Raw genomic sequence first — 14605 nt, forward strand, 5'->3', positions numbered from 1 at the left:
GTTCTGAATTGAATAGTCTCGACCCGTTCGAGACTCTCCTCGGCCTCAAACCTAGTTCTTTTCTGTGCACATATAGAATGTGGGCACCTCAAGTTAAAACCTGAGTTTATTGCTCAAATCACCATGATTTGTTTACGCCATTTTTAAAGGAATATATGACATGATCGATAGCTCTATTGCAATCATGTCTGTCCACTTTTTTCTTTTTTCTTTTCTTTTCTAGAGCTGACTTTTCATCCCCCTTGCGCTGGGATCCTTCTCAAGTTGACTTTGGTGGATGACAAAGTTTCATATTTAATCAGAAAAAGAAAAAAAAAAACAAGCTGGTGATGTGATCTCGCCTGCCTTACATGGAATCCAGCATATTAGGACGTAAATTAGCACAATCGATGCGGAGCTTCTTAGAAACAACACTTCTGGAAAAAATGAGGCTGGTTGAATTTGATGGCCGCGTCTATTCATGAAACAGAAGAGAAATTACTCACAAAAAAAAGTTTCTAGTACATCGCAAACTTTTTTAATTTGGTCGATTCAATAATAAACATTTTAATGATTTGCAAATATAGTCATTTTGATCATTCTTGGTTGAAAATCGCTGATATGAATGTCGACAACAACACATGGGATGGCTGGTGTTGACTTTAGTGGATTGCAGTGTCACATTTCATCCACAAAAGAGAAAACAAAACAAAAAAACAGGCTCACAATGTGCTTTGGCCGGCCTTACATGCAATTGAGAGTTATGACCTAAATTGGCACAATTGACATAGAATTTTTAGAAACAGCACTTTGAGAAAAATGAGGCTTGTTGAATTCGATGACCATGTCTATTTATGAAACGGAGGAGAAATTACTAAATATTTATTAAATTTATCATTTTTTTAATTTAATTTCCCGTACTTCCCCATTTTAGGGTTCTCATCTTATCTTAATCAAAAACCTAAAAGACGTGATGTCCATAACCATGCCTCTCTCTCTCTCCATCCCTCCTGTCTTCATGAAATGAGTCCAAAAACTAGGTCCGATGAACATACTTCCAGATTTGAACACCGATCTTCCCTTTAAAATGTAGATGATGGTACGATCTTGAGCAAGCCAGACAAAGAAGGGTCTTGACAAACAACGAAAAAGTTTACGCAGAGATCCACCGCAGAAATGCGGCAATTGGCACGTTAGGGTTTTGTTATCCAAGAGAGAGAAACCGTGTATATTGTAAGATGCACCCGATGCTTAATTTTGATGGAAGGATTCTGTTTTGACGAACTTTACGCATGAGCCACATCAATTGCGAAGACGACCTGGACGACCTGGACGACCTGGCATTACGGATGGAACCGATCATATATTTTTCATGTTTTTTGTATGATAAGCGGGGAGTTCAGTGACATCATGTGGACGTGACATATATGACCTTTGTTATATTAATTCTTTTGTAAAAATGTATAGAAAGATTGAAATGAAACGTGAAATGAAACGGGCGTGTTCATATATATTGCTCAAGTCACCATGACTTATTACTACGATACATAGATGGTTACGTGTGGTACTATGCTACGTATATGATTACGTGTGGTACTATGATACATTGATACTATGCTACGTATATGGTTACGTGTGGTGCTATGATACATTGATACCTATATGATTAGGTGCCATTGTTGGTCCAAAATTACAATGGAAATGGTTATATGTTGTAAAAGAAAAAATATATCCTTCACGCTTGAAAACAAACTACAACAATTTGTGAATGTTCCTACAAAAGAAGTCAACAAGATGTCAGGGGCGTCATGACCCTAATAAAGATGCGTAATTACTCGCAATTTGTTTATACCATTTCTTAAATGAAATGCACGGCATGATCGATAGCCCAATTGCAATCACGTCTGTCCACTTTTTTTTTTTTTTTTTTTGAGCTGACTTTTCATCTTCCTTGCGCTGGAATCCATCTCGAGTTGACTTTAGTGGGACCAAAACAAGCAAGCTGATGATGTGAAGTGGCCAGCCCTATATGGAATTGAGGATTAGGATGTAAATTGGCACAATCGATATGGAGCTTCTTAGAAACAACACTTTTGGGAAAAATAAGGCTCGTTGTTTATGAATCGGAAGAGATATGACCAAAAAAAAAATAAAGAAATCCTAAATCAATTGCAATGTACTAATTCAATTGCAAACATTTTAATTTGGCAAATTCAGTTGTAATCCTTTTGACATTGATTTTAGCTAGAAATTACTGACGTTGACATTGACGTTGTCAAGTGCTGACATAACTGAGATGAGAGCATGAGGAGAGCAAGCGTGAGACAGAGTCATAGAAAAGAATTAAGTCTAAATAAGCCATGAACTCTTTAGCATACATAATATTTAAGGTTTTAACATTCAAATGCTTTTATGACCCATTCACCAAAAATAACTAATCTACATAACAACTCGACCCATTAAATATGGGATAAGAAATAGGTCTATGGCCAATTTTTACAGGTCTACAAATATTGAAATAATTTTGTCGACAAGATTTCATATTTTCTTCTGACCTCTCCTAATCTTGCTCTCTCGATCACGGAAAATTATTAGATATACCAATTGTGTGCCTACTAGATTCGTCTTGAACCGCTCCAAATTGAATAGCCTCGACGTGTTCGAGCCTCTCTTTGGTCTCAAACCTAGTTCTTTTTTGTGCACATGTAGAATGTGGGCACCTCAAGTTAAAACATGAGTTTATTGCTTTAACACCAATTTTAAATAATACACGACATGATCGATAGCTCTATTGCAATCATATCCGTCCACTTTTTTTTTTTTTTTTTTCTATTCTAGAGCTGAGTTTTCATCCCCCTTGCGTTGGAATCCTTGTCGAGTTGACTTTGGTGGATCACAAAGTGTCATATTTCACCCACAAAAAAGAAAACAGAAGGAAAAAAAAAAAAGGCTGACGATGTGATCTCGCCAGCCTTAAGTGGAATCGAGGATTGGGATGCAAATTGGCACAATCGATATGGCAAGCTGAGGATCTGATCTCGCCAGCCTTACGTGGAATCAAGAATTATGACGTAAATTGGCACGACCGATATGGTAAGCTGAGGATATGATCTCGCCAGCCTTACGTGGAATTGAGGATTAGGACGTAAATTGGCACAATCGACATAGAGCTTTTTAGAGACAGCGCTTTTGGAAAAATGAGGCTTGTTGAATTCAATGGCCACGTCTATTCATGGAAAAAGAGGAGAAATTACTGAAAAAAAAGTCCTAAGTCAATTGCAGTCATACCAATTCAATCACAAACATTTTAATTTGGTCAATTCAGTTGTAAATCTTCTAACGATTTTCAAATTTAGTCATTCCCACCAATTTTGGCTAAAAATGTCTGATGTGAATGCCAACAAGTGCTGGCATGGAAAATTGAGAAGAGAGACACGGGTGAGCAAGTACGAAAGACAGTTATAGAAGTGAGTTGGGTCTAAATAAGCTATAAACTCATTTAGCATATATAATATTTTAGGCTTTACCATTCGAAACCCTTTTATGACACATTCACTGAATATAACTAATCCACAGAACAACTCGACCCATTAAATATGAAATAAGAAATAGGTCTATGGCCCATTTTAATAGGTCTACGGTTATTGAAATAAATTGGCCAACAAGATTTTATGTTTTCTTCTGACCTCTCCTCATCTTGCTCACTCGATCGAGAAAAATTATTAAATTTACCAAGTACATGCCTACAACCACTGGGATTCGCCCCAGTGGCCACCCTTCCAACATGGAATGGGGAGGTGAGAAGTTCAAATCCCCACCTTCTCAGGGAGGGATGGGGTGGGGACACGTAAGTTTCAGGAGTGGGTTTCGACTCCCATTAAGAGTGAGTGTAGAATAGGAATAGAGTGGGATGACAAAAGAAAAAGAAAAAGTACATGCCTACTAAATTCATCTTGAACCGTTCCGAATTGAACAATCTCGACCTGTTTGAGTCTCTCCTCAGCCTCAAACCTAGTTCTTTTTTGTGCATCTCAAGTTAGAACATGAGTTTGTTTCGCTTTCTTTCGGGTCCCTTATGCGATTTTTCCCTTGGATAAAATTTCTTCTACTCGCAATACCTGCCAAAATTTTCAAAGCTTTTCTATACCCCATCCATCAATTTGTGGAGGGCAAATTACATGCAATAATGAGTTACCATGTTTTCTCTTATAAGGAAATTTCGATGGAGGCAAAACTTAATTTTAAGGCCCAAAAAATTGGGTTATAATCGAAAACTCACCAAAACCTTCAATCCAACCTATCTGTCCGTTAGTTTTAATTACATAGGAAGCAAAAAAACTCTCTCGACATGCAGAGCTCTCTTCTACCGCTAATGGTAGTTTTCATTGGTGTCACCCTGTTTTAAACCCTAAATTACAGATTTCGTCCTCTTGCTTTCTGCGATGTTCGAAGTTCCCGTCTCACCTCCTCTTTCCGCTCTTCCTCGGTCTCGGTCCTCATCCTTGGGCTCGTCATCTTTCGCCTTTATCTTGCAAAATTCTCTTCCCACGTTCCAATTCACCAAAGTATGAATCTATCATCGCCCCATCTATCGCTGTAGCTGGTTTACTTGGGATTACCTATCCTTATCTATGCAGTTGTCGTTTGCAGCCTTCGTTTCACCAAACACCATGATCTCCAATTGTCAACCATCTTAGTCTTTCCTTCCTTCGTTGTATTGTCAGCCATACCCTCTGCATGTAGGCTTTTCTTCCTCACCTCGGCATTTTGTATTGATAGTTACTCATGGAACCACATGATCCGGATGAGTCATCTCGCCTTGCTTTGCCTGTGCAATAGATTGGGTAATTTATGGACTGAACAGGAAATTGATGTTTAGGAGGAATTGCCGTCCTAGGAAAAACTTGAAGAATGCCACAGAACCCTAGTTGGTAAGATATTCACCAATTCCACAGTTAATTTACAAGCTTTCCAATCTACCATGAGGATTGCTTGGCGCACAGAACAGGTAGAAATTTCTCAACAGGATATGGGTATCTATGTGGCCAAGTTCAAGCTGGAAAGTGATAAAACGAGGGTTAAAAATGGAGGCCCATGGCGATTTTCTACAAACTTGGTGCTATTTAAACCTTGGAAACCAAATACTCCTCTTCACAGGTACGATTTTTCAAAATGTGCATTATGGATTCAAGTTTTTGGTCTCCCCCTAGAGTGGTCCACTGCTCAGTTGATAAGCAAGGCAGTTAAACGAGTTGGGCGGGTGCTGGAAGTAAGAGTGGATAATCGGGATGGACTTATCTCGAAAGTAGGTCGTGCTAGGGTAGAGTTTAACCTAGACGATCCTTTGAAACCAGGCCAACTGCTTCGGCTTGATGGTAAAGCCTTTTGGCTGGACTTCCGGTATGAACGGCTCCCCCACTTTTGTTATTCCTACGGCAGGTTAGGCCATTATGCAATGTACTGTCAGACTAAACCTTTTAATGAAGCCAAGATGGCGGGTAAAGAAAAAATAGCCTTTGGTCAGTGGCTACGCGCTGAAGTAAAAGAGAATAGTCCATACTGGCGAGCCTTCTATGAAGACGGGTCTACATCCGATGACCCTGATGACGTTATCCCAAAAACTCCACCTTTCTGGACGCCTACTGCTCTTGCTTTGCCATCTGCAGCAAATATTGAGAAGGTAGTTCATCAGGAAGGCATACACGAAAAGAGAACAGTAACTACTTATATGATCCCCCTCTCCTCAAAAATGAAAGGAGTTCAAAATTTACCCCTGGGAAAGGAATCCAGTGTTTCTATCTTCACAGTGGATACTGACGCCGAAATGCAGCAACTGACCCCTATTGTGGAAGCAAGAGATACTGTCCCGACCCTTGCCAGCTATTACGAGAAAGTGCTTTGATTCCAAAGACTGTTCGGGATCAAGGGCATCGACATAAACTAGCAACAGCTGCCAATAAGAAGAAAGCCAAACCATCTTACCTTCCTACTAAAACAGGGACAGCAAAAAAACTTAAAAGGTATAATCCCTACGATCTATCCTCTCATGCATCTGAGCAAGTTGACGATACTCACTTACTTGAAACTCTGTCATGATGGCTGATGAAGTCGATGGAATCGGGCTGAGGTGGCTTGCCCGAAAAAGCCACCGGTGGCAAAATGAAGATCCTTTCCGGAACCATCAAGGTCTTGGCTCTCCCCTGACGGTTCAAGCACTAACAGCCCTAGTGGCTAAAGAGAAGCCGGATGTTATTTTTTTGATGGAAACTAAGAACATAGAGCTGGTTCTTTCTAGAATTCAGCAGAAACTGCGTTTTGTTAACTCTTATACTACTAGCCCTGTAGGCACAACTGGAGGTCTGGCTATGTTTTGGAATTCTCATGTTTCTATACAAGTGGAAATAGCTACTCCAAAATTTTTTGATACTATTTGTTCAGAGACAGGAAGGGGAATTACCATGCGACTGACATGCATACATGCTCCAGCGACTCCTCATTTGCGCCAACCTTTATGGACTGCTCTTAGACGCCTGGCTTTCATCAATTCTTTACCCTGGGTTTGCGTAGGAGACTTCAATGAAATAGCCTACCAGTGGGAGAAGTTTGGTTAGAGACTCCCTGATGTTTCACGAATGCAAACCTTTAGAGAAGTATTACATGATTGTGCATTAATGGATATTGAAAATAAAGGATGCGCTTTTACCTAATCCAACAATCGCGAGGGGGATGAATTGGTTAAGGAGCGGTTGGATCGAGTTCTGTGTACCTGGAACTGGCGGCTAACCTTTTCTAAGGCTGAAGTCTTGGCTTTCCCAGCAGTCGAATCAGATCATAGTCCTTTGCTGATTAACACTGAAGGCCAGCAGCGCCGTAAAGGTAAGATCTTCAAATTCGAAGCTTACTGGTTGCAACATCAGTCTTGTCGGAAAGTTATTCAGGAGGCCTGGTCATTAGCTCGGGCAAAGGGATATAACCTGTCAAAAGTATTAAAACAGGTTAGTTGGGCTCTGTTGCGATGGAGTAAAGTCAGTTTTCCTAAAGCAAATGAACTTATTGAGAAAATTCAGCAGCAACTTCAAACAATTACAAATCAAACACATGGTTCTTATGACAAGCAGTTAGTTCAACAGTTGAAAGACAAGCTCCACGATGCTTGGCAGCAGGAGGAACAGTATTGGGCATCGAGGTCTAGGATCAACTGGCTCCGGTGGGGTGATAGGAATACTAGGTTCTTTCATGCCACCACTATTCAACGCAGAAATAGAAACAGAATTAGGGTGCTGCTCGGTGAAGACCAACGATGGGTTACTAATGATCGAACTCTCAAGCAAATGACGATGGATTTCTTTTCAACGCTTTATAAATCAGAAGGAGCTCGTGACTATGGACCGATTCTTGATAAATGTGCAAGTGTTGTCACAAATGATATGACTATGCAACTCATTTCAGAAATTACCCGAGACGAAGTAAAAATTGCCGTTTTTCAGCTGGGAAAGAATCAGGCCCCAGGCCCGGATGGCTTCAACGGTCTCTTTTACCATCATCATTGGGATATATTAGAAGATGAGGTTTTCTTCTCGGTTCAACAATTCTTCCGATCGGGTTCTATGCCACCGGAGCTAAACCGAACCTCTATCACTCTTATTCCAAAAGTCTCGAATCCAGACAGCCTAGATCAATATAGACCCATCAGTCTTTGTAACTTTGCATATAAGATCATTTCCAAAGTGATTGCTAACCGACTGAAACCCCTCCTACCTGACATCATTTCTACCGAGCAAAGCGCATTTGTCAGCGGTCGCCAAATACAGGACAATATCCTAATAGTGCAAGAGGTTCTACATCAGCTCAAAACCAAAACTCGCAAGCGAAAATTTCAGGCAGTTGTAAAAATGGACATGAAGAAAGCATACGACCGACTCGAATGGGATTTTATCCACGACTACTTACTCAGGTTAGGCTTCCATTCTACTTGGGTTAAGTGGATTATGCAATGCATCACTACTGTTTCAATAAGTGTTAAATTTAATGGGGAATAGTTAGAGTATTTCCACCCCACGCAAGGAATTCGGCAAGGAGATCCTTTATCTCCCTATCTGTTTATTCTTATGGCAAACATGTTGACTACTCTCATCCATCAAGCTATCCACATGGGAAACCTTAAGGGTATCCAACTAAATAGGTGGTGTCCTACATTGACTCACTTGTTTTATGCTGATGATGCTATCTTCTTTCTTCACGGGTCAATACAGGAATGCTAAGAACTATCTAATATTCTAAATCAGTATTGTCATGCAACGGGACAAGCTATTAATAGAAATAAGTCGGGTATTTTCTTTAGTAAAGGCTGCCCTGACCGACTTAAGGACAATTTAGCCCAGGAAATCAGATTACCTATGCTAGCAAATACTGGGAAATATCTTGGTATCCCATCTGATTGGGGACGCTCTAAACAAGACATGTTTGCATGGATACTAGGCCGAGTTAATAGCAAGCTTGACGGATGGAAGGAAAATCTTATCTCTAAGGGGGGAAAGGAAATCCTTATTAAGAGTGTTGTTCAGGCCATCCCACATTACGCTATGTCCATTTTTAAGATACCTATTTCGCTTTGCCAATCTATCGAAAAAAAGATTGCCCGTTTTTTGTGGCAAAATGACAGCCAGAAATCTGGAATCCATTGGAAACATTGGGAGGTTCTGAAAACTGGGAAGAAGATAGGAGGTCTAGGATTTCGAGACCTAGTGGCTTTCAAATGAGCTATGTTAGGTAAACGGGCGGCGTCTAATTGAGAATCCTACTTCTTTATGGGCATCTCTCTTCAAATGTCTGTATTTTCATTCTCAAGACTTTTTAACAACTTCTAAAGATACTAGACCTTCCTGGGGTTGGCAGAGTATCTTAATGGGAAGGGAATCCCTTCCTAAAGGCAGAATAGGCGGAATCTATGCTGAACAAGAACCTGACAGAGTTGCTGATTTGATTGATTCAGATACTAAGCGATGGGATCTGTCTTTACTGGAACGTTTTTATGATGCGGAAACTACTGCAGAAATTCTTAAGCTACCGATCAGGCCGGAATATATGACTGACAAGGTTATCTGGCCGTGTACTGTTCAAGGTGTGTTCACTGTAAAAAGTGCCTATAATGTTCTAAGACAGGAGGATTCTACTCCTATAGTTAACAGAGCTTCTTCCTCATATCACCCACCAAAGCAACTATGGAATACCATATGGAAGATCCAGATTGCTCCCAAACTAAAATTTTTCCTCTGGTCACTCTGTCAGAACGCATTGCCAACAAAAGAAAATCTATATCGCAGGAAAATTAGTGTTTCTCCTATCTGTTCCCTCTGTTCATCCAAGCTGCCTGAAACTATCGAGCATTTATTTTTATGCTGCCCCTGGACCTCACAGGTATGGTCTCATCCTCAAGTCAGAGTTTCTACTCAACAAACAGCAATTCATCGCATCGAGGAATGGTTTAATCATCTGTCTACAAAAAACCAGACGGTACCTGGATTGGAGCTGATCGCCACTCTGTTATGGCAGATATGGAAGTCTCGTAATCGCTTCATCTTTATTCGACAGAGACCCGCCCCTTTCAGGTTGTTGCCCGCTCTCTTGAACAGGTTCGAACGGCGCGTAGCGCGGCTTACTGTACCCGGCATCGGTCAAACCGTCGCGTCCCGATCTCGGTACCCTATGGAGGCCTCCAGATCCGGGCGCTTTAAAGATCAACATCGATGGGGCTTATCAACCAGGAAGCATTATAGGATCAGTCGCTTATATTTGCCGTGACCACACCGGTAATTTGATTGAAGGATTCACGAAGATCGTACCTGCAGATTCGACATTGAAGATGGAGGCGGAAGCCCTGAATATCACTCTGCATCATCTGATCAACACCAAAGAAAATAGGGTTTCTCTCATCGAATATGATTGTCTTCTCCTTGTTGAAGCGGTTCGGAAAACTGATGCATCTCCATGGGAGATCAGACCCTTGATCACCGAAGCTGTAGCTTTCCTCTCGCGTCTTCCCCATCTGTGTGTTCAATTTTGCCCTAGAAAGGCTAATTTAGCGGCAGATTGGGCCGCGAAGGCCTGCAACAGTGGCTCTTTACCTGAAACTTGGGCTTCGTCCCCTCCTGCTCCCTTGTTAGCTTTATTAGCTTCTGATGGTCGTCAAGCAGGTTGTAATTTTCGGTTCAGCTAATGCAATGTTTCTTTCCGTCAAAAAAAAAAAACCTATCCGTCCGTCCCTCTCTCCACCATCGTTCTTAAATTGTAATTTCTTAACAGTAGAATTAATTGTATCCAATTGGTGCCTCTCAAGTGTTGTGAAGCCAAGAGATTCTTGCCATGAGAGGAAGAATCTGTGTATTCTTTCATAAAATTAAGCTGTTATTACGTGAGATATTGTGAGAGGTTAATCGATAGATGACGGCTAGTAATTTTATTAATTTTGGGCTCGGGACAAGTAAGATGTAGGCACTCCCCCCTCTCTTGACATAACAAACACATGCATTGCACGCGTGATGCCACATCCTATTTTTAGAGTTAATCTCAATTTAGAGATATTGTCCAAAAAGTCCTAAATTTATTGTAAGACAGCCAATTTAATCTTCAATATTTTGATGATTTGCCAATTTGGTCATGACTCTTTTGCCAATTTAGTCCCAAAGATTTTTGAAAATTTACTAGTTCAGTCCTACATATTAGGATGATTGGCCAAAAGGACTACATTAGCAAAATAATTAGAATGTCTGAGATTAAATCAACACAAACGAAAAGTTTAGGACTAAATATGACAAATTGTCAAAAATTCTAGGACTTAATTAGCACAATCGAAAGGTTTAAGATTGAATCAACCAGCATATAATAAGTTTAGGACTTCTTAGATAATTTTCTCCCTTGATTTATCTTTAAATTAAGGCTTCTTCTTTTCTTTTTTTTATCTATCTTGTTTTTTCTTAAATTACCCCTACATAAATAACGAGGAAAGATTAACAAGTAAGTTAGGAATAGGGACTCTTGGATATTTTCTTATTTAATTTGCATAATGCTTTATTCAATCTAGAGGTGTCAAAATTGGTATACAGCCCATTTATGGACCCATTTTGTTTAAATGGGTCGTTAATGGGTCAAGCCTTATTTTCAAAGCACCCATATTGGGTTCTAAAACAGAAAGACTGAAATATATGGGTCTTAAATAGATCTAATTTGCACCCATTTAAAACTCATTTATCAACCCATTAAAAATTGACCTAGCAGTCTCCCTCTTAGTTTCCACCCTTCTAGGCTTCCACGAATCTGATTTGCTGCCACCTCCATCGCCTATCGCCGTCTTGCCACCATCGATTTCCGTCGATCTAGCGAGACCCGAACTCACCGATGTCAAGCGAGGCTCGAGCCTTGTCGATCCGGCGAGCCTTGAGCTTGTCGGATCTAGCGAGGCGGAGGCGTCACCAACGTCGGGCGAGCCTCGAGCTCGCGGTGGCCAACCAAAGAAGAAGAAGAACAAAAAAGAAAAAAGAAAAAGAAAAAGAAAATTAAAAATTATATTATGAAAAATAATAAAAAATAATAATTAAAATTCGATTTTTTAAAAAATAATTATTTTAAAAATTATAAAAATTATCCATTAAATTTGTGTTATATAAAACTATATTAGCAATACCAATTTTATATATATATATATATATATATATATATATATATATATATATATATAAGAAAAAGCTTTCTTAAATTTAATTAAATGGGTCGGGTATGAATTATATGGTGGGTCGGGTATGGGTCAAAAATTTTGTACTACAATAAATTGGTCATAAATGGGTTAAATGAGTCGATTTGGATCAGACCATTTATGACTTGACCCACCCATTTAACGGGTCTAATTCAATCTTGCATTAGGGCTCTATTCTTCACAAGTTCCTAAGACTCGGGAAGGGAAGTTTTGTGATTTCTGCCTTCAGATTTAGCCCATCGTAATGAAGTAGACAACAGCTTTTGCCATCGAAAAATGATTTATGCCCTTCTTGTTCTTGTTGTCCATTTCTATGCTGTGTCAATCTGACCATTGTAAGTGGCCACTCTTCCCACATGAAAAAAGAAAGTGGAAGGTTCGAATTCACACTTTTTCGGGAGATTAAAGTGGGAACGATTTAGTTTCAGGTATTAGTTTCGACTTCCACGCCTTACATAGAGACCAGGCAAAAGTATAAGAATGAGAAATAAAATAGAAATAGAGTAGGATCGATAAAATAAATAAATCTGACCATTGCCTCAAAACGGCAGAAGTTAAAAAGTTCAAGACAAACTTGCTTCAAATTGTTGGATTGGGTAGAAGTCACGCGAGATTTATTATTTTCCGCAATTCAAATGCATATCAACATGTATCGCCTCGTGTTGTTACTTCTCGAGCCTCCGTCGTTCTCAATGGGAGGGCCCGCGGGAGAAAGGAAAGCATCGGATGGATGAGGCTAGAATAGCAAAGCCACATCAACAAGTGCAATTTGGAATGTCCACCACAAGTTCAGATTCTGAGCAAGATAAATATCCTCAAATCTCCAATTCAAGTGGCCCCATCGTCCCTAGACCGTCTCGTGTGCAGAAATATCCCCAGAAAACATACCGAAAGAACTCACCAAGAAAATACGAAGTCTCGTTGCCAAATTTCCTTGTCATACTATCAAAAGACCAGTCTTGATTAACACAACAATTTCCAAGTGCTGCGTTGCTGATTGAAGCGCTGGGGATAAGAGAGAAGGAAGAAGAAAATGGCGGGTCTAACTTCGGTCACGCCCCATCCGGCATCTTCATCTTCTTTGCACTCCAATTTCCAGTCCTCGCCTCTCGTTTTCACTCCGAGGGCCGCTCACGACCATGCCCCCTGCCGCGCCGCGCTTGGATCGTTCGGGCATTTGCACAGGAGCTTGTCGACACGATCTGTTGCTGGCGGGCTGAAAGTCATGAGTGCAGCAACAAAGCCTGCAAAGTCACCAGGTATTCATACCGTGGCTAGTTGGCCGCCCAATTCATTGGTAATGTTCATATTCGCTTAGAGAAGCGAATATGTCTCAGGAGTATCTTGAACTCCTAGCCAGTTAGCTTCACCAACACGAACTGATTTTTCTCTAATTTATCTTGAGGGATTAGCTGAAGAAGAATGGAAGGTGAAGAGGGAATTGCTGCTCCAGAAAAGGGTCTCTCTCTCTCTCTCTCTCTCTCTCTCTCTCTCTCTCTCTCGCATACATAGACATGCTCATTCACGTGTGCAAAAGGAGAACAGTCTGTCCCTGGGACAGAGAGGACACTCCATCTGACAGGAATTCTCATGTCTGTTTGAACGTCCAAATGACTTAGACGAACTTAAATAGACATGCCGTCAATCCTAATTCATTTCTGTTGCCTATAATTGTTGGGAGAGATGTCGAATGAAGTAAAACATGACAAGGGGCTTAACTTACTACATATTGGAAAGGGATGGATTTGCTCAGTGATCCTTGATCAGGAAAGTGAATTAGCTTTTGAATTAAGCTGAATATCTTGTTCCCAGGTAAGGAGTGTGGATGTGAAGGAAGCACTGCGCCTTCAGCAGGAAAATAAGTTTGTAATTCTTGATGTACGACCTGAAGCAGAATACAAGGAGGTTAGCTAGTCGATTTGCTGTCTATCATCTTTAATTTTTGCACGACCACGAATTGGATCCATCGGACATGCTGGATTGAGGAAAATGTGTGCTCGTTTTTATATGGTAGGCTCATCCGCCGGGGGCAATAAACGTGCAAATATATAGGCTCATCAAGGAATGGACGGCATGGGACATTGCGAGGCGAGCTGCATTCGCCTTTTTCGGCATCTTCGCGGGCACGGAGGAGAACCCGGACTTCATAACGAGTATAGCCCTGTCGTGCTATCTTGCTTTCGACGGTGTTCCCTGTGTTGCGAAAGATGTGAGACTGATCTTCTTAACCTCCTGTTTGCCACAGCTGTGGAATCGAAAATCGGTAAAGATGCCAAGATAATCGTGGCTTGCTCAGCCGGTGGCACGATGAAGCCATCTCAAAATCTTCCCGAAGGACAACAATCAAGGTAATCATGATTTGATCCTCTAATATGGAGATCGTTCGATAGTTACTCATCAAGCTCTTTCCTGCAGATCACTTATTGCTGCATACCTGCTGGTGCTCAACGGCTACACCAATGTCTACTATTTAGAAGGGGGCTTGTATACATGGTTCAAGGAGGGACTGCCGGCAGCTTCTGAAGAGTGAAAACTCGAGCATCATACCGTCTCTTTTTTGATCATTCTCATTTAGGAAAATCACATGGGATATGGCGGTCAATGTCGCCTGTCGCCTGTCGCCAGTCGTACGATGAGTACTTTGATGACCATGTAAACCAGACAGCTTGATCATTGATATCTTGCAGGAGTAAGACTACAAGAATGCATCTCCAATCAGAACATCGATTTTTTCTTCCCATCCGTCCCAAAATGCATCGAAGTAGAAGAATTCGCGCTTCTTTGAATCCATTCTATACGTGTGGCAAAATGAATGAAGCAGGAGTTGAAAAATGCATCGATTACGAAATTTCCTTTTGTGTGAGAAATGGCCAAAAT

General features: G+C 40.7%; 1 protein-coding gene across 1 annotated transcript; it reads left to right on the forward strand.

Moving 5' to 3' along the window:
* Positions 1-12557: 12557 nt before the first annotated feature.
* LOC104424534 (rhodanese-like domain-containing protein 14, chloroplastic) lies at positions 12558-14466 on the forward strand. The gene is made up of 6 exons (XM_010036996.3): positions 12558-12987; positions 13141-13187; positions 13541-13633; positions 13743-13881; positions 13974-14076; positions 14144-14466. Exons 1-6 carry the CDS (start codon positions 12762-12764, stop codon positions 14256-14258), a joined length of 723 nt encoding a protein of 240 aa, XP_010035298.1. The 5' UTR covers positions 12558-12761; the 3' UTR covers positions 14259-14466.
* Positions 14467-14605: the final 139 nt, after the last annotated feature.

Source organism: Eucalyptus grandis, chromosome 11, assembly GCF_016545825.1.
Source record: "Eucalyptus grandis isolate ANBG69807.140 chromosome 11, ASM1654582v1, whole genome shotgun sequence".
NCBI classification, from domain to species: domain Eukaryota; kingdom Viridiplantae; phylum Streptophyta; class Magnoliopsida; order Myrtales; family Myrtaceae; genus Eucalyptus; species Eucalyptus grandis.